General features: G+C 37.2%; 2 protein-coding genes across 6 annotated transcripts in view; both read right to left on the bottom strand.

Annotated features, from left to right (window-relative positions):
• The window catches only part of npepl1 (aminopeptidase like 1), a 20,240-nt gene extending 17,199 nt beyond the window's left edge, over positions 1–3,041 (bottom strand). For both annotated transcript variants that reach the window (XR_012407355.1, NM_001017688.1), the window contains 2 exon segments: positions 2,879–3,041; positions 851–1,036 (listed from right to left, as the gene is read on the bottom strand). Coding sequence is in view for 1 of the 2 variants with exons in the window: in NM_001017688.1 (NP_001017688.1) it covers positions 851–1,036; positions 2,879–3,028 (336 nt within the window). In the remaining variant the exon portion in view is untranslated.
• Positions 3,042–4,549: 1,508 nt separating this feature from the next.
• stx16 (syntaxin 16) lies at positions 4,550–22,345 on the bottom strand. Of its 4 annotated transcripts, none has more exons than XM_073954627.1 (9): positions 21,882–22,345; positions 18,527–18,669; positions 15,597–15,704; positions 14,908–15,048; positions 13,285–13,447; positions 13,047–13,135; positions 10,687–10,830; positions 8,349–8,429; positions 4,550–8,176 (listed from the first exon to the last, which is right to left on the bottom strand). In XM_073954627.1, exons 3-9 carry the CDS (start codon positions 15,687–15,689, stop codon positions 8,072–8,074), a joined length of 816 nt encoding a protein of 271 aa, XP_073810728.1. In that variant the 5' UTR covers positions 15,690–15,704; positions 18,527–18,669; positions 21,882–22,345; the 3' UTR covers positions 4,550–8,071. The 4 variants fall into 4 exon arrangements, with proteins under 4 accessions (XP_073810728.1, XP_073810729.1, XP_005172174.1 ...); XM_073954628.1 differs by lacking the exon at positions 21,882–22,345 and adding an exon at positions 21,604–21,770; XM_005172117.6 differs by lacking the exon at positions 18,527–18,669.
• Positions 22,346–24,155: the final 1,810 nt, after the last annotated feature.

Below are 24,155 nucleotides of genomic sequence, written 5' to 3'. Positions count from 1 at the left end.
TCACATTTATTATCAGTTGCCAAACAAAGTATTTCACATTAATCCAGAAACATGCATGAATTAACATTTTATATAAACACATTTGTGTGCTTGTGTGTGTTTATGGTTCATTTTAAATACTTCTGTACAATATTACATGAATCTAATCATTTAAACAATCACATAAGTATATGAGAAGTAGAAATAGGGATTGCATCTGTCAAATGAAAATTATGGTCATGAGAAAAAAAAATAAAAAGAGAAATGAAAATTACCCACTGAAACATTTTCAGTAGTTTCAGTCGGCTGTTTTTGACAGCTTGTGGTTCAGTCTACTTGAACAAAAGAACTTTACATACTTTAAAGTTCTGGTAAAGTGCTTTGAAATGTGCAGCTTTATTTGATGTTTAATTTCAACTGAAACACAAAATGAGGGTGGGACATCGAGTTGCTCATTCCCTTTTAAAAAAACCAGCCAATAGTGTTTTGTTCTATCACCGCTCTGCCAGTGAGAGTGGTTGAGCTCAAGTGCATCAAATGAAAAGCAAATGAGAAGCATCTTGAAGTGGGACGGGGCATGTCAGATACTAGAGAGCATTTGATTGGTTATGATATGAGGAGAAACTATAGTCTAGAGTTGACATGAATAAAACCGTTGATCCATTGAGCTGGAAGTGACAAGCGTTACATGTTTATGTCAGTTTTATATCTTCCAAATGCAAACTGTGTCACTGTTTTGGAGCACACTAGCTCATAGACATCCTAAAAATGAACAATACTGATACTTACATCTACAAAACATTATTTTAATTTCATGGGATCTTTAAGGACATTTTTACAGGAACTTTAATCAATAATGGTGTAAACTGACCACAATGCAGCGGTTGTTGCCGGCAGGCAGGCAGGTTCGGATCAGGCGGGTGAGGAAGTGGGCAGAGGATGGACTGTTGTGGCGACTGACCCGTGAAGGAAGAGCCGCCACCGCTGCATGACTTAGATACAGCGGGCAACTGTCCGTAGGGTTGGGGTTCAGAGAAGACAGAGCGGCTTGCCAGAGCTGAAAACAAACAGAGTACACATTCATTAAAACAGTAGCACCATGCTGTATTACCCGACATCTACAATGAAGAAAAAAACTACAAAAATGACAACATGCAACTACTAGAGGAACACTAAACAGCCCAGGCTAACAGGTCTGTCAGGAAACCGGAAGGTTACGATAAACAGCACTTCCTCACAACTAGACAACATGGGAATTTTGAGCTAAAGTGGGTTTTATATTTGCACATTCGGAATTTCACCTAAATAATATCATTTCGGAAAAGTGTATATACAAATTCTTAATAGGGAAATCACATTAGCAGCCAATGACTATCAAAGTACAGCAATGCTCACGGTCAATAAATCAGAGTATACAGAAATCAGAGAGAGAAATTCAATACCTTTTAAGACTCTTTTCATACATTTTATGACATTATAACCACTTTCATCCGGAAACAATGGAGAAATTTTAACTTGTGCGCGCGCACACACACACACACACACACACACACACACACACACACACATATACATGCACACATATAAATATACACTAAATATAAAGGCAAGGCAAGTTTAGTTATACAGCACATTTCATACACAGAGGAAATTCAAAGTGCTTTACATAAACAGGAATAAAATAGACATGTATAAATAAAATAAAAACAAATAATATAAAAAACAGATGAAAACGGCGCAAACTCCAAAACACCGGTGTATCATATTTTCTCATTTTACTCTGGGATTCACCATTCTGATGATCTGGAAGAAATTTATTAACAAAGCACACATCATAGGGCGTCACGGTGGCACAGTGGGTAGCTCAGTCACCTCACAACAAGAAGGTGGTGCGAGCCCCGGCTGGGTCAGTTGGCATTTCTGTGCGTAGTTTGCATGTTCTCCCAGTGTTTGGGTGGGGTGCTCCGGTTTCCCCCACAGTCCAAGACATGAGGTATAAGTGAATTAGGCAAGTCAAATTGTCCGTAGTGTACGTGTGTGAATGAGAGTGTGTGTGTGTTTCCCAGTGATAGGTTGCAGCTGGAAGGGCATCCACTGTGTAAAACATATAGTATGCTGGATAAGTTGGCAGTTCATTCCGCTGTGACGACCCGTCGACCCCTGATTAATAAAGGAACTACGCCAAAAGGAAAATGAATGAGTACACATCCTAATTACCATGATATGGCTACGGTACATCATATTATCTTGAAGAAAACAAAGGTTATAGCATGTTATATTTCAAGAAAACATGAAGCATTGTTGTTTTGTGCCTACTTTGAATTCACATATAAAGTTAAAAGGCCTCATAAAAGTCATTATATCACTATTGATGCATGCTGTGTAAATGCATTCATGTCACCTTTGAGCTGCCTTAGTAGTTTGTATTAATTTTAACGTAAATGTATTGATGACACCTAAACGCCACCTCAAAATTAACGTTATTCCTGTGCTGCTTTCTGACTCGTGATACTGTCCTTATAAAAATTAATTATGGTTTTGATATATTTAACGTGTGACAACCAAAGCAGTTTTTTTAGCAAAATTTCCTCCACTTTACTCGATGTGTAACTACACGTTTTTACTGTAACGTTAACAAAACTATGATTATTTACTTTTTTGCTGTTAATTTTCGCAAGAGTTCGGTTGTGGAAATGTAATGTAACAAATGTCATTAAAAAGCTTTAAAGAGTGTCGTAAAATGATAACTGAAATGTTTCTATTAGTAAAAGCAGATTAACGTCAGTGGTCTGTTACACAACACTAGTCAGCACGGACAGGTTTCACTGTAACTTTAGCAGGTAAGCTAACGTCAATCTGTGTTTACCAGTGGAAATGCTTGATGTTTAACACTGCGTACCTCTTTGGTGACCACTGGCTGTAGTTTTCCCTTCACCTGGGTCCAGTTGGCCTGCTGCAGATTAGCGAGCTGACCGACGATCAGGACCGGCCGGTTTTGCGGCTCCGAGTCCCCGGCTGAAGCCTTGAACTCCAGCAGCACGTTCGCCATCTTCCGCCCGAATGAGACTCTTCTGGAGGAAGACGCACTTTGACCTTCCGCTTCTGCTGCTCCGTCTCGCGAGTGCTTGCAGTTTAGTTAGGGTATGTGATATACAGCCCTAAATCCTTTTGAGGGTCCCTTAAAAATTGAAGGTAGAGTGGAAAACCAAACAAGCTGCGACCGGAAGTTAACGATTGTTTAGATAATTTATTAAATTAGCCATTAGCTGTATTTTAGGAACGTCCACCTCTACATCACCCCAACCCTATATCTAACCATCAAAATAATGTAAAAACAGTAATTACACAGAAAATTACTCGTATTATGTATTAAATTACCCTTTAAATTGTTTTTCATTAACGTCTACTCCTACCCCAAACTCCAACAGTAATGTAAAATCTGAATTATTGTTGTAACAACGTCACAAAATTAAATTATGTTGACGTGAGTATATAAGAAGAAACTGCTGATCTACTGGGATTTTTATGCACAACCATCTCTAGAGTTTACAGAGAATGGTTCGAAAACAAGAACATATCCAGTGAGCGGCAATTCTGTGTAGGAGAATGGCCAGACTGGTTCCAGCTGATAGGAAGGCAACAGTTACTCAAATAACCACTCGTTACAACCGAGTATAACTGAGGCTACAGTTCACACAGTCTCACCAAAATTGGACAATGGAAGATTGGAAAAATGTTGCCTGGTCTGATGAGTCTCGATTTCTGCTGCAACATTTGGATGGTAGGGTCAAAATTTGCCATCAGCAACATAAAAAACATGGATCCATCCAGCCTTGTATCAACGGTTCAGGCTGCTGGTGGTGTAATGATGTGGGGGATATTTTCTTGGCACACTTTGGGCCCATTTGTACCAACTGACCATTGTGTCAACGCCACAGCCTACCTGAGTATTGTTGCTGACCATGTCAATCCCTTTATGACCACAGTGTCCCCATCTTCTGATGGCTACTTCCAGCAGGATAACTCACCATGTCATAAAGCACAAAACATCTCAGACTGGTTTCTTGAATGCAAAAAATAAGTTCACTCTACTCAAATGGCCTCCACAGACACCAGACTTCAATCCAATAGAGCACCTTTGGGATGTGGTGGAACAGGAGATTCACATCATGGATGTGCAGCCGAGAAATCTGCAGCAACTACATGATGACATAACGTCATTGTCTCTGAGGAATATTTCCAGTATCTTGTTGAATCTCTGGCATGAAGGATTTTTTTTTTTAAGGAAAAAGAGGGTCCAACCCAGTACTAGTAAGGTGTACCTAATAAAGTGGCCAGTGAGTGTAGTTTTGTTGTATACGTTTTGACTGTGCTCGTACAGGAAGCATAACATTTTTCATGCAACATTTTTATTTAATTATTTGGTAACTATATTAACCTTTCTTGTTAAAATTTATTTAATGTGTCATTAAACTGAAGAACTGCAGAGAAGGGAAACCCAAGCATAAAATATTGGTAAAAGAAAAACATCACCTTTCGCTAGTGCAGAAAGACAAAACACCAAATCCTCCCTTTATATATATATATTTGTTTTAATTTCATTAAAAACCTGGTCAGCTTTAACAGAAGGGTCAAATAGCATACAGTAGTACCGTAATGGCAGAAAAATATTAGAAATTTCACACTGGATTTCACGCCAAAACCATGAAGAAAACCACATGAAATGGGTTTAAGCCTTGAATGTGCAGTTACACCATCTTCTAAAATAACACAAGAATAAACTCTCTCTGGATTTATAAAATAACATGGTCAACGTCTGCATCATTTTACCCCCGTCATACAGTAGTGGTGCAAACACCCTTCACAAAAACCAACAAGAATTGATTTTTGAGAGGACTGAAAAAATGCAATACACAAAAAACAGAAAAGACAACCTGTAGGCTTTAGACACGGCTACTAACAGACGACAACAGAACTCCATAAACTGTACACATATGTGCAACTAAAATAAATAATTTCATCTTGTACAGGGAACAGTAGTCGTACAGTCAGTCAGCAGAGAGGTGACTGAGCTTCAGTCCGAGAACGACGATCAAAGTTCAGTTTAAAGCTCAGACTGATACGGTAGTGACAACAATAATCAATGAAACATGGACGAGCAAAGCTTTAAAAAAAAAAAAAAAACAACATCCAGGATTAGCGCACAGATGTCCACTCTTTAAGGCAAGGAATAAAGCAAAACTCCTGACTGAAATGATACTGATATCATGACAACACTGCCATTAAATGCAGACACACTGTAACATTCAGTTCATTCAATACCTGCTGTCAGAATCCCAACGCTATACATTTCACCACATAGAAAACAACTGTTAGGAAAAAGACTATGGTTTGAATAGGTGATCCTCAGTCTTTAACTTCCTCAATGGCTTTTTGGAGTGTCAGTGCTTCACTTTCTTTCATGCACACACAGACATACACACATGTGGAAAATCATTCTGTGACATCGTCTTGGGCTCAAATCACACACACATCCTTATAAATAACCACAGTCTGATTGAAAGACAGCTTTCCAATGCAAAATGCAATAGAAAAATGCAAAAATGACACTAACTGAAGCCAAGTATGTTGGAGAATCTGTTGAAAACATGTTAATTGAACAACCTTCAAAGACACATTTATACTAGAGTCTCCGTTGTGCATTTATTTAAATGCCAATTGAACTTAATGCCTACTAATGTCTCGTTAACTTGTCCTAATATGAGTCCAATCAAATTTGTATCATGGTTATACAGTACAAAATACTGTAAAACTGCAACCTTTTTATTATTGCTAAATTTTATAATGCCAATCGAGATGGGAAATGATTAAACATCATTTAAATTGTATATAGGAAATATGAAAATGTACTGTTATGTGCTTGAGTAAAACATCAGCTTTCTTTTATTCTGTAAACTACACTCAGATTATTTCTGCTGCTTGTTTAAATATATTTAAAATCAGCTGAATCAACAATTCGAGTTTTTCTCGAATATGCTTATAGTTTTTTTTTCAATCCATTTAAATTTGTAGAAACGAATAAGCTAATTGATTTGTGTTGGGACAACATGAAGGAACTGTGGAACCCTGCATTTTTTATTTAGAGTACAGATGATATTCCTTGCTTTTTGTTAATTTAGGGTGTTTTCACACTAGCAATTTTGGTCCACACCTGGGGTTGTTTGTCGTGAGAGTATGGCACGTTTAGCTAGTGTGAACGTTGTCTTCTAATCTTGGGTGTGCACCCGTGAACTGTACCTGAGTCCGCCTGATGGTGCTTTCACACTTGATCTGAATGCCTGGTCCAAACCAAAGTTCGATAGTCCCCCCTGGGCTGGTTTACATTCAGTCTTTTTTCCTTCTGAACTCTGGTATGCTTGTGCCATCAAGCTGGAGTTGTGACTATATACAGCTAAGTGATGGCCATGAAAGCAAAGCACCAAAAATGGAGACGTCCGCATATCACTGTTGTTTTGTTTTTACCAAAACCAAAATACAAAGAGAGCGACTTGCATCTATCTGCTGCTGCTGTAAAAAACATGCAGAACATGACGTGATGTCTGCAGAAGTCGTTTTTGGAGGAGACAAGCAGACATTATCACTGTTTGCCCTGGGTCAGTCCTGCTGGTCGCCAAGTTAGGTGATACACAAACAAAAACACACAAGAATGAACATTATAAAAACTAAAGTTTGTAGTACAGTTGGCGGTTCACTTTCGTTATTTGGTACATTTGCATTCACATCAGAAGTGAACTGTACCAGAGTTCGCACAAACCGTACCCCAGACCACCTCTTTCAGGAGGATTCAGGTACGGTTCACGGGTGAGCATCTGAGTTCAGAAGAAAGCGTTCACAATAGCTAAATGTACCATACTCTGACGTCAAAGGATGCGAACCAAAAGCGCTATTGTGGAAGCACCCTGAAAGAGGTGGTCTGGGAAACGGTTCACTTCTGATCAAATAACGGAACTGAACCGCCATCTGTACAACAATCCCTAGTTTTCATAATGTTCATTCTTGTGTGTTTATCTGTGTATCACCTACCTTGGTGACAAGCAAGAGTGATCCAGTGCAAACAGTGATAATGTCTTTGTCTCCACTTCTGCAGAAACTGCGTGATGTTCTCAATGTTTTTAATACTTTTTGCGGCAGATAGATGCAAGTTGCTGTATTTTGGATTTGATAACAAAACCAAATGATTAAGTAAAAGCAAAACGACCGTGATATGCAAACATCCCCATTTGGCGCTTTGCTAGATGCAAACGTACCAGGGTTCATAAGGAAAAACGACGATGTGAACCACAAACTAGCTAAACGATGGCAGATGTTTCCATTTGTTTACAACAACAAATGAAAACATCTGTCATTTTAGCCAATTTCCTGAAAATGAACTTTAAATTTCCTCTAAATGACAATACATCAATATAAAACGTCTATAATAAAGTAAATATTAATGTTTTACTCAAACACATACCTAACAAACCCATACAATCCAACAATTTTCAATTGGTCTTTTCCAGTTAAAATAAATATGTTTATACTTGTTAATCTGATTATATGCATGTTTGAATATGAAACAACATTTCATATGAAACATGACCTGGATATTCTTTTGAAGAGATTTACCCAAGCCAATATGATGATCTTGCAGGAGAGATCTTCTTATCTTCCCTCATCAGCTTCCTGTTTACTCTTCAAATGAGATGACATAAGTGGCTGAGATAAACATGCTGCCGTTTCGCAACCCCTCTCTGAAATGATGTGCTTGTGTTTGGAGGAAAAAAAAGGTCCTCTGAAAGGATCCTGAGGGCTAACACTGCCTCTCGCTGTAGAATTAAACACATGATCATCGATTAAAGACGCTCCACTCAGGGGGCCAGCAGGGGGAGTCCTTACAGGCTTCATCTTGTGGTGTAGCGTTTCAAATAGAAGCACCTTCTGTTTGAGGAATATTCCACACTTAAATAATGGTCTAACATACACACTCGCGCACACAAATACATCCGTTTTCTCATCCATACTGGTAAATCCCTCCTAGAGGCCATGGAATGATTCAACTAAACTTGGTCCCGAACAGAATAAGTATTAGAACGACAACTATGACGAAGAGAATTAAAATGACCAACATCTTGCGGTTCTTCTTCTGATACTGTTCAGCCTGACAAAGAAAGGAGAAAAGATGAGTGTGCTTTTGCTCTTTGTTACATATTAATACTTTTAAATGACACACGGATATTGCAGAGTAAATTAATATTGCAAGCAAAGTAAATGTAAGCATTTAACCCTTGATTTATTGTTTAACACGTTGTCAGGGCTGATAAGAGCCTCACCTTTTGTAACTGCTGGAGTCCCTCCTCTGTTTTCACACAAGACTGTTCCACATTGAAGTCGATTCTGTCAAGGACTGTACCCTGGATTTAATTTGCCATGATGTTAATGCATATTTTGAAAAACGTATGAAGTATATACACTCACCGGCCACTTTATCAGGTACACCTTACTAGAAGCAGATTGGACCCCCTTTTACCTTCAGGACTTTCTCAATCCTTCGAGGCATAGATTTAACAAGGTACAGGAAATATTCTATTCTAAGCTACTACGGACTCATGAAGTACATGAAGAACCGTTCACTGCCTAGACAGACAAAGATAACCCTCTATAAAGTCATGATTCGCTGGCCTTTGGTTCAGAAACGTGGACAATCACAAAAGCCATGGAACAAAAGCTCTTCGTTTTTGAAAGAAAAATTCTGAGGAGAATATATGGCCCAATTAAAGACAATAATCAGTGGAGGATACGTCACAACAATGAGCTTGCAGCCTTGTATAAGGAAATTGATATAGTTAAATATATCAGACTTGCGAGGCTAGGGTGGGCAGGACACGTCATATGTATGGATGAAAATTCCCTTCCAAAAAAATCTTCAGCACTGACCTGGTAGGCAAAAGAAAAGGAAGGCCCAAACCAAGATGGCGAGAATGCATTAGCAGTGACGCCAATGTTTTAGGAATAAGGAATTGGTGGGAAGTTGACCGGGACAGAGAACATTGGCGGAAATTACTTGAGGCAGCCAGGATCCAGTAATGGGATGTCGCGCTAAGGATGATGATGATGACAGGAAATATTCCTCAGAGATTTTGGTTCATATTGACATGATAGTGTAACTTGTGTTGGTCTTTAGATGTAAACTTTCCAGTTCTCAAGAAGCGCAGTCTCGTGGGTTCTTTGGCTTAGTTGCAAGGAGGACATACGAAGCTCTATCGGCAGGTATTTACCCATGATTTATCAAACATACAGGGTGAACATCATAAATCTCCATAACAGATTACCTTGTGCAATTTCTCTCTCCCTCTGTCTCTCCGCGCGCATGCGCGTGACTGATACTATTTCCGATCTTATTTAAAGGTACAGAACATTAGCTTCATATTAAATTTTACTCCCTACAATAGCATCACACAGTTGCTGCAAAACCATGATGTGAATCTCCTGTTCCACCACATCCCAAAGGTGCTTTATTGAATGGAGTTCTGGTGACTGTGGAGGCCATTTAAGTACAGTGAACTCATTGTCATGTTTAAGAAACCAGTCTGACATGATTCACGCTATATGACATGGCGCGTTATCCTGCTGGAAGTAGCCATCAAAAGATGGGGACACTGCTGTCATAAAGGGATAAACATGATCAGCAACAATAATCAGGTAGGCTGTGGTGTTGACACGATGCTCAATTGGTACTAATGGCCCCAAAGTGTGCCAAGAAAATATCCCCCACACCATTACACCACCTCCACCACCCTGAACCGTTGATACAAGACAGGATAGATTCATGCTTTCATGTTGTTGATGCCAAATTCTGACCCTACCATCTCAATGTTGCAGCAGAAATCGAGACTCATCAGACCAGGCAACATTTTTCCAATCTTCTGTTGTCCAATTTTGGTGAGCCTGTGCAAATTGTAGCCTTAGTTTCCTGTTCTTAGCTGACAGGAGTGGCACCCGGTGTGGTCTTCTGCTGCTGTAGCCCATCTGCCTCAAGGTTGGACGTGTTGTGTGTTCAGAGATGCTCTTCTGCAGACCTCAGTTGTAACGAGTGGTTATCTGAGTTACTGTTGCCGTTCTATCAGCTAGAACCAGTTTGGCCAGTCTCCTCTGACCACTGGCATCAACAAGGATCACAGAACTGACGCTCACTGGATATTTTCTCTTTTTTGGACCATTCCCTGTAAACCCTAGAGATAGTTGTGCATCAAAATCCCATAGATTAGCAGTTTCTGAAATACTCAGACCAGCTCATCAGGCACCAACAACCATCCCACGTTCAAAGTCACTTAAATCACCTTTCTTTCCCATTCTGATGCTCGGTTTGAACTGCAGCAGATTGTCTTGACCATGTCTACATGCCTAAATCCATTGAGTTGTTTCCATGTGATTGGCTGATTTGAAATTTATATTAACAATCAGTTGGACAGGTGTACCTAATAAAGTGACCAGTTAGTGTATATGGAACTGTCTCATTTAAACCTCATTTAATAATGTTTATCTATTAATTACTACAGGATGATATTAAATGTACAACATAAAAAATGAACAAATAATATAATAATAAAATCATCCAAATAAATTATGTTTGTATAAAATATAAAATGGTTTATCAAGAAGCACACTGACCTGTTCAACAACCATTCCGGCAAGATCTCTGAAGATCTCGTTAAGGTCAGAAATGGATTGAACAATTTGTCGAATTTCTCTCTCCCGCTCCTCCACCATCACCGTGTTCTGTTGAACCAGCACGAGTTGGTCATCTGTAAATCCCTACAAAAGAAGAAAAAGACATTTCTGCAGTCAGATGTCAACAGTGCACTCAAGTACACCTAAATAGAAATGTTCAAGATAGTTTATTATTATTCTTATGCAACAGGCGATATCCATTACACTTCTATAGACTGTTCACTCTATAGCCTCTTTCACACAGCACGTGCAAGAAGAGAGTAAGCAACATGTGATTTTTTTCAGTGTCCATGTTAACAGATAGGAGCTTTCATGCTACACGGTCAATTAAAGTGACAATGCATTGATAGACCAAAACACATTGAATGACAGTAAAATGAGCATTTTTCCCAATAAATGCATCGTTCATATATACTGATTTTTATACAGTCAATCAAATGAACTTATAAAAATAAAACAAATGAACTACTTGTTTTGGCCCGAACTACAAAATCAAGTTTAAAATAAATTATAGTACCAGTTTTGCTTAAGTTGCACACTAGTTTGATTATGTATAAATATTATTACATCTATACAGCCTGCTGACAATCTTAAATAAATATGCCATAATAAATAAATAAAACCCCATGATATAACAGGCAACTGTCTTCTGAGTGCACTCGAAAAGACATGAATGACACACCTCATAGTAAAAGTGAAAAGTGTTTTTAGATGGATTGGATGTATTAAGAGACATTTAGAAACAAAACCGTGTAATTATAACTCTTATTAATTTGTGGTATCGAAGATGTTTAAACTAGATGATATCTACTTCCAATAATAATGCCAATTACAGTCATCAGTAGTTTGATAGACTGATACCTAAGGCTGATATATACTTATGCATCAAGCGCATGTGTATGGTTCAGCGCAGCCTTCATGCAGTCACATAGCAGTCACCGTGGCTAAGGCGCACCTCTGAGTCGCAACAACCGTAGAGAAAGCTTTGTGATTGGTTGCAGTGATGAGTGTGGGAGTTGTTGAGAGCCACAAGCTCGATAAAGCGAGTGTTTACAAGTTTCAAATCCTGTGAAGGAACCTCAGACGGGAACTGTTGTTTTGTGTTTACCTTATGATTAAAGTTGCTGCACATCCTTCGATTCCCGCCTCTGAATGAGTGAGTTTTAGCTACTTGTACATTAAAATATCATCATCCAAGAAGAAACTCGACACATATGAACATAAAAACCTACTGCCAGCTAGAGTTTCTTAAGTGTTATTGCAGAGCAACACAAACAGCACACAGAAGTATAAATGCACGACTACATGCAAGGCATTTGCTCTAGGTCACACTGAAGTATAAACCAGCCTTTATGTCCACCAATAAGTAAAAGTTACTTCTATGCATTTATAATATAAGAAAATAATGCCACGTCACAGCGAGAGAAAAAAAAAAGTTTAAACAGCAAAATTATCCATTTATACACAAATTTTCTTTTTGGTTTAGCTCTTTTATTAATCAAAGGTTGCCACAGTGGAATAACCCACCAACAAAAGTTGTGGTCACACTGGGCTTTTCCTCCCATAGACTTCCATTCAAAGCAAGCGAATGCGTCAGACCGGAAACACGGGGTCATGCGTCAAGTTTTGCAGGTTGCTGTGGTGCAAAGTTCAAGCTTGGTGAACTCTGACCTGCGAAATCGCTCGCTTTTTAAAAGTCTAATCATCTTGTTTAATCCCGCCCCTTTTCGCAGCGCCGTACAACAGAATTGCTCAAACTCTGGTGTGACGGCAACTTTATCCAGCATATGTTTTACACAGCTGATGCCCTTCCAGCTGCAACCAATCACTGGGAAACACCCATTCATTCTTATTCACTATGGACAATTTAGCTTACCCAATTCAAATACAGCGTATGTATTTGGGCTGGGGGGAAACCGGAGTATTAAAATGTAATTAAGGTCTTTATTCCCCCTTACCCGGCAAAATTATCGGCTGAAAGGCATTTTCAGGACATTTTTATGTAGTATACTTATTTATACTGTGCTGCAACACTGGTAAACTGACGCCTGACGCCTCTGGACTCATTTACTTTTACAGTCAATAAAATGTGGTTGTTTATTGTCTCTGTCTCTTTTAATCTGTATAAATATGAGTTAAATTTAAAGAGTCTTGCAAAATTACTTCATATTATTTAATAAAATAATAAATAATTATTATAAACATTGCGTCCATATGAAATACCTCAAATATCCTTTGAGGAGGAAGCGAAAACACACTTCTGGATTAAAATGCAAATGAATTGTGTAAATCAACCTTACTCTGTCATATAGTGCGATATCTTCATCCTCCTCCACAAGTGGACCGGAGTCAAAAAAGTGCTTGGATCTTTCTTCACGGTTCTTCATACCTGTAAACGGAGGCAAACACGTCAATGATTTGTCATGAATTAATAGTATAATGCCAAACTAAAGTCTAAATAAAACCAAAACCGCATAAATAATGCTGTGTATTTATTTAGATATCGAATTATGTTGTGTTTGTGTGCATTAGACCTACGCTTCAGGTATCCGGACTGGGTGTGTCTGAAGTTGAGCGACAGCTCTTGAAGGCTCTGAGCCAATGAGGAGACCACATTAGTCAACAGCCTGTTCTCTTGCTCTGTACAGTGATAACTCTGAGTCTGCAGTCCCGTCACGGCCCGCTGGCACCTGTGAAACATCTATACACACACACACACACAATCTACAAATGCTGAAAATGCTTTAGTTTAATGTGTGCAATGATTAACTGCAGCAATTTTTCCTTCATGTCCCCTTTAACCTCTTTGGTTATAACAGATGCCGCTGTACTATTATTAATGTGTGTGCGTGTCTGTATATACGTGTTTATGACATATCAGGAAACAAATCTGTATAATGACAGGTATTACAAGAAGGTGGTGCATTATGAGGACTTTGCTAATGTCCTCATTTCTCAAAAATCTTATAAATCACATAGAATGAGTTTTTTTAGAAAGTAAAAGTGTACACAATTTTCCTGTGATGCTGTGTTCACACCAGACGCAAAACGCGCGGATAAATCGCGCTATTCGCACATAAATAGCCGCATGATCATTTGAGTTTACTCGCTTCATACGCGCGTCAAACCACGATTCATTCGCCTGTCAAATTCAGATCAGAACAGACGCGGATTCGCGTGATGGGCAGGGCTTCTGTCTGCCCGAAGACTCTAGCTTCATAGCTAAATGGCTAACATAGATTTTATGAAGAAAATAACAGTGTTTATGCGCTTTATGAAGACTGAAAAACAGCGTCGATACGTTTAGGGTCGTGTCTGAGTCCACTACATTCTTTCAGAGGTGCATCCAGCTCTGTGAGCTCATAAACTCCTCCAGAAACTTAATCTGGATGACGAAGGCTTTCAGCGGTGTTTCTGACTGAGCCAAGCCGAGTTTGATGAACTGTTGTCGGTGAAGGCTGAAGGATTTCCCAAGGAACCACGACAACAGGTTCTACGTCACAATCACGCCCCTACAAGAGCAAGCTTCTGATTGGTTAACACGGCGCGAATGTACGCTGGAGTTAAGATTTTCGAAATCGAGAGATTCACGCGAAACGCTCGTTAAGTGCATCAAACGCGCAAAATGCTCAATTCGCCCTGCGTCATTCGCGCAATTTGCGTGATTCGCGCCGCACCATTCGCGCGTATCACGCCGCAGGATGTCTATTCGCGCGTTTGCATTAAATTAACATGTAAATCACTCACGCTTGACGCGCTTGCCGCGTCTGGTGTGAACGCAGCATAAGAGTTGGGTTTAGAGGTATGGTGGGGTTAGAGCAATAGAAAACACAGTTTGCACATAAAAACAATGGAAACCTATGAAATGTTCCCACAATTGACAAATACAAACCTGTGTGTATTTATGTGACATACTATTATGAGGGATGTAAACAAAAACAATGGTCCCACTGTATTACCTGTTTTACATTTTTAATTCCTATAGCTTTAGAGAATCCAAAAATTGATAAATAAACAATAATAAATAATGTTAAAATGGCTGTTTTGAGTTCATTAAGTTATGATTGAATTGCTTCTTGTTACAGTTATGATATAGTCTGATAACAAGCAGGAAATATTCATGAGCCAATGACATGACCAGATCGAAATGGTCTATAATACCTGTGTGATTTCCTGTGTAGTGATCTCGATGGCATGCTCCTCTTCACTGCTGTCATCCAGCGTGGGCCGGTTCATGTGTTTATCGTGCAGACTGGCCAGCTCCTTCATCTTTTGACGAATACGTGTGATTTCATACTGAATCTGAGGGAACAAGGAATTCACTGTTCACTCTCTACAGAAAAACTAAGGTAACAGGAACACTCCAGTTGAACTAATACATGAATGTTAATGGATATGAATATTAGTGACAGAATGTGGAGGTTTGCATCTGGTTTCAAAATGCATTTTTCATTAATCACATCACAAGTGGTCAGTTCAGATGCATTACGTTTGTTATCTTTTATAGCATGCCACAGACGCTGTCGGCAGAGCTTAAAGAGAGTTCACCCAAAAAGGAAAATGTACTCATTATTTACTCTCCCTCAAGTGGTTTCAAACCTTTCTTTCTTGTTAAACACAAAAGAAGATATTTTGAAGAAAGCTGAAAACCTGTAACCATTGATTTCCATAGTAGGAAAAACAAATATTATGGAAGTCAGTGAATACAGGTTTCCAACATTCTTCAAAATATCTCCCTTTGTTCAATAGAAGAAAGAAACTTATAAAGGTTTGAAACAAGTAAAGGGTTTACAGAATGCAAACATGGATTGACAGGGTTTACAGAATTCTTAAAACCTTTATTAATTTACCTCATCCACTCCCTCCACCCATTTAGGCGGGAGTCTCTTTGTGACACCGATAGCAGCCTCTGGATCCAAACTAATACCCGACACCAGGGCCATACGGTCATCTGCCAACTAAAAGACAGACAGAGGGACAAGCAACAGCAGATTATGCAATGGGTACTGAAACTTGCAGATTATGCTAATAATATGTAAATATTCTCATGAAAAAGTCAATATTAAACTGGCTTGTAGCCAGGAGGGGTTCGGGTGATTCGAAAGACCCACCCCCCTACTGACAAAGTTTAGAACTTGGCTGCTATACAAGCTCATTTGTCCCATTTTGACAGTATGCCTTCATAAATTGTGAAAATAACCAATAGAAGAAGGCTTTATGACAAATCTGACAGAGGAAATGAGCTGGCCAGATTGTTTTTCGAATATAGGCTACAGTTTTTAATTTAAAATAAGTTAACAGATTCCCAATTAGTTTTTTTATGATGGATGATGATGATAAATTTGTATTTTAAAAACAAGCATATTTTCATATTTCTTTGTTCAACATTTTTTTAATTAAAAATTCTAAGCTCACATTATTTGTAAATTATAATGATCTACAATTTAAATGCACATTTGTAAATAAACACTTTGTGGTAAATTAATATGATAAGCAAGCACTTTGACAAGTTTCAACTGGATTTGACACCTGTGATGTAGGGAACACTTTTGTTGCATCAAAAAGTGTGATTATTATAATCACCATCCGACAAGCTGATCCAGCAAAAATGTGTTTAAAATGTCACTAAAATGCAGCATTTGAACCTCAAAATTTAAAAGCAAATGAGGCGAATAACTGCAAAAAGCTCCACTATTTGAGATAAAAAGAACTCCCCCTTTCAATAGACTGGCTACGGGCCTGTAAATCAGTTTTTACTAATATTAGAGGTAGTTTTAATATTAACTAGCTAATATTAAGTTATTAGAACTTTATAGTATTATAATAAATTAATTAAAAGTACTAAAAAGCAAGACAACAAATTTCAGGAAAAGCATCAAATAAAAAATAAATAAAAAAAGAATAATCAAATAATTTGACAAACTTGGATTGCAAGACTGATAATATAAACATTATTAAATACTATATTAAATATTTTATACCAAATATTAATATTGTACCCAGATAAATGGCTGAGAGAGAGGACATCTGTGAAATGCATTTTTTTAAAGGTTAAAAAAAATTGGATTTTGTTTATCATAGTGCCCTTACGATTTGTCACAGGTTTAAGTGCGCACACACATCATTGTAATTTATATAAAATTAAAGAATGGACCTCATTACAGCCAAGGAGAAAACAACATATCTTAGTTTTTATTTTTAAAGCTTTAGTTGGTAAAGTACCACAGTATGTATGCATGTATATGTATATATATATATATAGCACTCAAATACTTAGAATACCAGATCGGCAGATATACTCAGGATGCCATTTTTTCACAGAGTTGGGTCGATCAGCATTCTCTAATGCCAAGTTTAGATTGCATGATTTTAGCCCTGATTTTGACTCGCCAACAAGTTTTGAGAAGTCGCAGAATGGAATCACAGGCAAATCGGTGTTCATTCATGTGAGTGATAATCACTCAGTGTGATCTATCAAAGACGCGACCTGAGAGAATCGCAGATGAGTCCCCGATACCTGTGAGATATTTGGCATGCTCAGTATCTGGAGCTGTCGGTGACTTAAATCATGCCGTGAGAAATGTGTTTTGACTGAAAATAACATTGGCGATCACCTATAGCCAATGAGAGCAGCAATCACTGGTATTAGTTAAAAACATTCAAAAAAACTCATTTTCAGTTTATTTGGACCCAAGAAATGGAGGAAAAACTAGTGGAAATTTGGCAGAAGCATCTGTTTGATGTGTCATTCTGAGCAATATCATAACCGTGTCGAAAAGTAAAAACGTTGAGGAGAAATTGCTAATTCCCTTTAAAGCCAGGTGAGCAAAATAAGTACTATTTCCTACCGCACTAAAGCCTTCTTTTTTCATTATGTAGTTAATAATGAAAGCTATATTACATGACTTTGCATTGTTTCCATGTCACTTCTCGCATGTGTTTGGTTGTGAGAGGTAGTTTGGACGACGTTGTCGGCGATTCTTCCTATTTTCAAATCATGCAGTGTAAACCGATCCATCCTACAGTGTAAACAAAGCACCTACGGAAAGCTGCCTCATAGTCATGCAGTGTGAAAACATCAGCGACACGACGGCTCTTAAAATCATGCAGTCTGAACTCGGCATAAGTATGCTCCATATGTATGGAATGAGATCCAAAATATACTACATTTGAAATCCATACCACCTATCGCTATATTAAAAATATTTTAAAGACTGTCCATTTAGAACAGTGCACAGGTTTTAACAATTGATTATGGTTTAAATTATTTTTGTGTGTGTCTATGTATTTTTTGTCCTATGCTGGCTGTCTTGACCAGGACTCCCTGACAGAAAAGATACTGTATCTCAATAGGACATTCCTGGGTAAATAAATAAATAAATACGCTAAAATAATAACTATAACCAAATCGTTAAAAAATACACAATAAGGACATAAAGTGAAAGAAATAATCAAAATCTAAACGGATCCCTTTCTGAGCCCCGCCTTAAATTACTTAGAGTACTTATTGACCAATCCCACCTAATAACAGTTGTCAGCAAACCAATTATATATTTTTTTATTCTAATGATGGCACATTAAACAAAAAAAAATTTGTACGAAAAATATGACTAAATGCTAACACCTGTATACTGTTTATTCAGTATTAGTGACTGTAATAAAAGCATACCGAACCGTACTCAGTAAAAATAGGCCAAAAGAGTTTTCTAAAAAAAATCTAATTATTTCAAATGGGGCGGGGCTTAGAAAAGATGTGTCTCAATGTTAAATGCAAGGTTACCTCATCAAACTCCTAATGTGATTGGAAGAGCCAAGTGAAATCCCATCCAACCAGAGGAGAAACAGAGGAGGAGAGGGACATGAGGAGTGAGAGAAGAGTTGAGCCCAAGACAAAAAGCAGTGATCAGCATCAAAAAGACAGAACTGGACAAACCAGAAACAGAAACCAGTAAATTGCTAATTGTTACTTAATTACAGATTACTTCATTTATATTTAATACAAATAATAAAAATGCAAAGATGCATATGCATTAAAATACAGTATTTTTCGTGATTTGTCCACTCCAGCTCAATAATTCCTAGAACATCTCAACTGTGCTACTGATTCATCAATTCCCTATTAAGATATTTGAACTACTGAAAAACAAGGCAGTTTCTGATATTAATGAATTCATCAAATGCAAAGCAAGATCAAGCTGAAAGATAATCATAATCATATTTTCAACATCAACGACTTGTGAAATGTACAGCAGAAAATTCAGTCAGGATTTTGCAAAGGAGTGCAAGAAGTGCTCAGACAGAGACCATGAGAAGAGCAAACACATAAGAATCAACATGCAAGCAGATGGTGAGGAATGAAGCCACTGCACCAGACAAAACACAAGCAGGCATGATGTATGATTGCAGTGACGTCCGTGCTAGTAACTTTATCACTCTTCAAGATTGCGTTGAAAGAAGAACAAAATATGTCTGTCAGTACCCAATTACTACAGTATAGAGATATTTAAAAAAAAAAAAAAAAATATCCATATAGCAGACCGCCCACCAGCATCAGAGAGAAAGAAAAATGTGATGCATAGCTTATCTGTAGGAAAGATCTGTAAAGAATAGGGAGACAAAACACTGCTTTCTTCTGGAGTCTCTTTTTAAGAAGTAGACTCTAGTATATAGTGCATCAAAGCCATCATCGCTTCTTTCCATGTCAACTTCTGGCATTAAATTTAGCAATAAGAAATGCACCGCTACTATAGTGTTAAAAAAAAAAAGGGAATTATTTTACTAAAAAACACCTAAGTCAAGTAAAAATGTAGGAATAAAATTAATACATTTTACTTTCTATGACATTCGGCAACATTTGTTATAACAAACGTAAACAAATCTAAATTTTACAGTGACTGTATATTCGATGAAAGTAGGGCTGCACAATATATCGTTTCAGCATCGATGTGGCAATGTGTGCATCCGCAATAGTCACATCTCAGGATCTTCAATGTTGAGTTGAAATAATAGTTGATTATAATTAATGCAGTGTTGAATTATAATGGACTCTTTAAAGAGATAGTTCACCCAAAAATGTACCTTTAATCACTATTTTCAAAAGTTTATGTGTTTCTTTTTTATGTTGAACACGAAAAGAAAATATTTTAATAACTAGGGTTATTATTAGGTGATATTATTAATTAATCTTACGATACTATACCAGCTGAAGTGTCACGATACCAAGTAGCATTGCGATACTGTAATTAATAACTCAAAATAAATAGAAATTGTCAGAAATACTATATATTATGTTATAATAGGCCTACTTGAATGTAATTCATAATTCCCTTAAGGCCAAAAAGTATTATTTGCACCTCAAGTTTGTTCATTCTTTTTGTGTATTTTGTAGATAACTGGCCAACAAAAACACATTAAAATAAAGATACAAATTATACCAAATTAAATCTGTTACAAAAGAGCATTTTTCCAACAAAATTAGGCTATATGACGTGGTCAAAAATAGTTTCAATGTTTCCTGTTGCTATTTTGGGTTTTTCATCTTTGTTTTTAGTCCTCTCAGGAAACAACTCAAAGTATTTCAAAATTTCATTTTGTGAGTCGTTCTTTTAAAGAGATTGTCGTGGTAGCTAATCATATTAATAGGAACAGAAATGAACCGATTTAAATGTTTATTCAAACTGAAGCGTTAGGAAACGTGCAACAGGCTACCATAAAAGGCACATTTTCGACACAGTTTGGCAATCTTAAAGGGCTCTACAGACTATTAAAATAAATGGTTTATTGTTGCACAAACGTGCAAGCGTTTTATTGACTTTTTCACATGCAACGTTGTCTATTGTAGATAAACCATAAATGACGATACTACCGTTTACAAACTACAGTGGCACAGACAGTATTTTGGAGACATAGTATAGCGATAATACCATAGTAAACCGTGCAACTCAATAAATAACTCTTACACGTTTGAAACAAGTAAAGGGTAAGTAATGAGTACTTTTTCATTTTTGGGTGAACTATGCCTTTAAAGCCTCTGACTGTGTAAACTTTTTAACATTTCAGAGTTTAAAACATCCAGCCACAAGAAAAGTTAGTGTTTGTAAATTTATTAACGATTACATTATATAGAATAAAGACTATGCAATGTTGACTGTTCAATTATCTGTACCTGAATACTGTTAAGACTCTCCAGAAAACTAGAATTCACTTATATATTTGCTGTATTTTGATTACCTAAGCTTGTAAGTTATTTGTTACACATTATTCGAGATCCAATCACCCCAATTAAACTAAAATGAGGAATTCTTTCCAAATAAAACTGTATTCACGTAACAAAATACAAAATATCGCAATGTTAGATTTTCCCAATATCGTGCTACTGTGATTGAAAGCATGTGAAAAGTTCATGTGTATGCTTTAGATCACAAAGAAAAACTATTTTAACTCACGATGACTCACTGCTGTTGAAAAGTTAAGGAACTTATGAAAATGTATTTATTCTTGCGTTGAGCAAGGATGGATTAAACTAAAGCAATTCTAACCATGGAATAAATCAATTTTTCAAAATGCTATCAACATTAAACAGTAGCTTAAACTGAATTTGAGTACACCATTCAGTTCTGTATTTTCTAACAATGGTCATTAATGATTAATATTTTAATTCAATTTTAAAAAGTAAACATACATCATCATACAATAATATGTACTAGATAAATCAGTTAAAGAGCGTCTCCACATTCTTATTTAGCTCCAGACAAACATACATGCGCCTTCATACACGAACATATAAGCTGTATACTTAAGGAGTGGGCGTCATATTTTAAAAGACGAACCAATGATCTAAACTAGCACGACCATCACCTTTTAGTCAAGTCAAAGGCATTCTCGTGTGCTGAGGTAAATCAAAATGCGTTGGTTTGACGGTCAGCTAGCAGGTTCACACACACCTTCCAGCTCCTCTCACAGCAAACAAAACAAGTTGAGGTTTGTTGGACAACTGACAGCGCCGGTTGACATCAACAAACATCACTAGCTAGGGTTGTTTTCTAAGAACAACTAGCTAGAGTTGTTTTCTCTGAATCACACGTACAACCACACACGCCAAAACAATCAATTCAGACAATGAACGTTAGACTCACCGCAGCATTGCTACGTGTATTCAGAGTACGACGGGGGTCGTATGTACTCACTTGCTCAGCCAAAATCTGCCGGTTTTGGATTGCATTGTTCCGCATTAATAAGAAGGCATCGGTCAGTCGCCGAGTTGCCATGGCTATGCAATAAAAGGGGAGCGAAAAGTGAAATAACTGCGGGCTGCCTCGATGGCTGTCTCTAGATTAGTTACTCAGCTCGTCGCCAAGGCAGCTGCGGCTACTGAACTAGCGGGCTAGCCTGCAAACCGAGCAGCAGGCTCGCCCACTGACCCAGCGCCTCCGAGCTCGAGAGAGTTCGGCTCTTTTTTAGACCAACGCAGTCCCGAGTCTGTATCCCGTGAAGTACCAAAACATTACAAGGCCGAAACCCCGAGTTTTCCGCTCGGTTTGGGGAGCAAATGGATCATGTCTGTGACTTCCGTGACGTGGAATACGTAACGTGACCTCACGCCGAAACTTCCGCTTTGGACAATGAATATGCAAAAATCGAATTCAGTATTAAAATACTTAACCTTTTCATATTTGCAGCTTAATGAACCTTTTAGTTTTATTAGACGACAGCAGTTTTGTAATATTTAAGAATTAATTACATTCGAATTTTATTTTATTATTTAAAAAAGCAACAACATGCAAAAAAAAAGCCATCAGCCTTTAATTTTGTCATAGGATAATGTATTAGATTAGATAGTATGTTAGATTAACAACACAGACTGATTTTATAGCACCAGGTTAAACTTTCTGACTCCTTTATGGTAATCAAATACATTAAAAATAAATACAGGCCACAACTGAACATTGAGGATGATCTTCAACATTAAACCATTAGACTTGTGCTGGTGTCAACCAGGCTCATTGAGGTGAGATTAATGTTAAATTAAACAAATGAATCAATGATTATTAAATTATAGCCTATGATTGTTAAGACTGTTGCACTTTTTATGTTGGCAATATGCTCATGTTACTATAGGCCTGTTTTTGTGTGTGCAACATTTGTATATTTATAACCACCTCTGAGAAATATTGGGGTCGCGAGTCACAGGCATTGTTATTTTGGGGCTCGGGGGCTGAAAAGTTTGGTAACACCAATTAAAACATCCTTAGCATGTAGTAAAAATTTAATTCACAAGTGTTTTTTAAAAAAAAGACTTAAAAAGTCATACATTTGACATAGTGACTGACACCTGCAGAAACCATGGTTGTGATGTTCCATTCCACTGGATTTTTATAAATATCTGTTTTAAAATACATGACTCTCTTCTTTTTTGTACTATTATGGTTACATCAAAATGAGTAGACTAAAAAGTAATAATTATTAAGCCAAAAAATGTAAAACCCAATTATGTATACACTATTTTTTATAAAAGAACATGTGCAAATAAAAATACAAATTTATGTCTTCGCAGACTTTTCGTCTTTGCATGAACTTTGAAATTTACAAAACAGTAAGTGCATTTCTCAAAACAGCACATACAAATGGCAAAACAGCATGGATTACCCGCAAAAGCCAGTCTCTTGCTTAAAATCTTTAGTTCATCTCTCAATATGTCAGTGCCGTCAGAATGACAAGTCCTTGTGTACAGATAAGACAAATGACTTACTCGTGTTGTCAATATAACTGTACTCTGTAGGGATGTTCTGATATGGCTAATTTAGTTAATTTTATTGCGATTTGTACTGTGATTTGTTGCCAAATCATGTCATTGTGATACAGAAAGGAAAAGACAGCACTGCATAGAACAAAGAAAAAAAATTAAAGTAGAAATGTGAACATAGGACACAATCTCTTTTCAGATGCACCTCACCTTTATTAGAAAAAGTCCAGATTGACCTGGGAGTAATTTACCAATTTTAGATTTAGAAAAAAAGTCTAATGGAAATGTATAGAAAAATGCATTATGATTAAATATTATGACAACTTGTTCAACTTCTTCATATATATAACTTGCCATTAACTTTTTTCTCACCACCCCACTGGTCATTTTCACAAGACAAAATTCTGTTGTTGGAAACTGTATTTTATATACTTAAATTTGACTTTTGCATGCTAAAAGAACCTGAGTAAGAGACATTTTACTTGATATAGGTAGCCTAAACCTGCTGTAGTCAACCTAAAACCTACAGTAGTTTGACATCAAACCAAAACCAAACCCATTATTGTCTTAGGACATTTTTATTAGGCAGATTCTTGAATAACTGTAAGTTCATGACATGTTAAATATATAGTATATTCTGCTGGTTTTAAACATATACAGAATAATA

The sequence above is a fragment of the Danio rerio genome, chromosome 6 (assembly GCF_049306965.1).
Source record: "Danio rerio strain Tuebingen ecotype United States chromosome 6, GRCz12tu, whole genome shotgun sequence".
NCBI lineage: Eukaryota > Metazoa > Chordata > Actinopteri > Cypriniformes > Danionidae > Danio > Danio rerio.
Note: the sequence above shows the minus strand (reverse complement) of the source record. Positions and strands in the feature narration are given on the sequence as shown.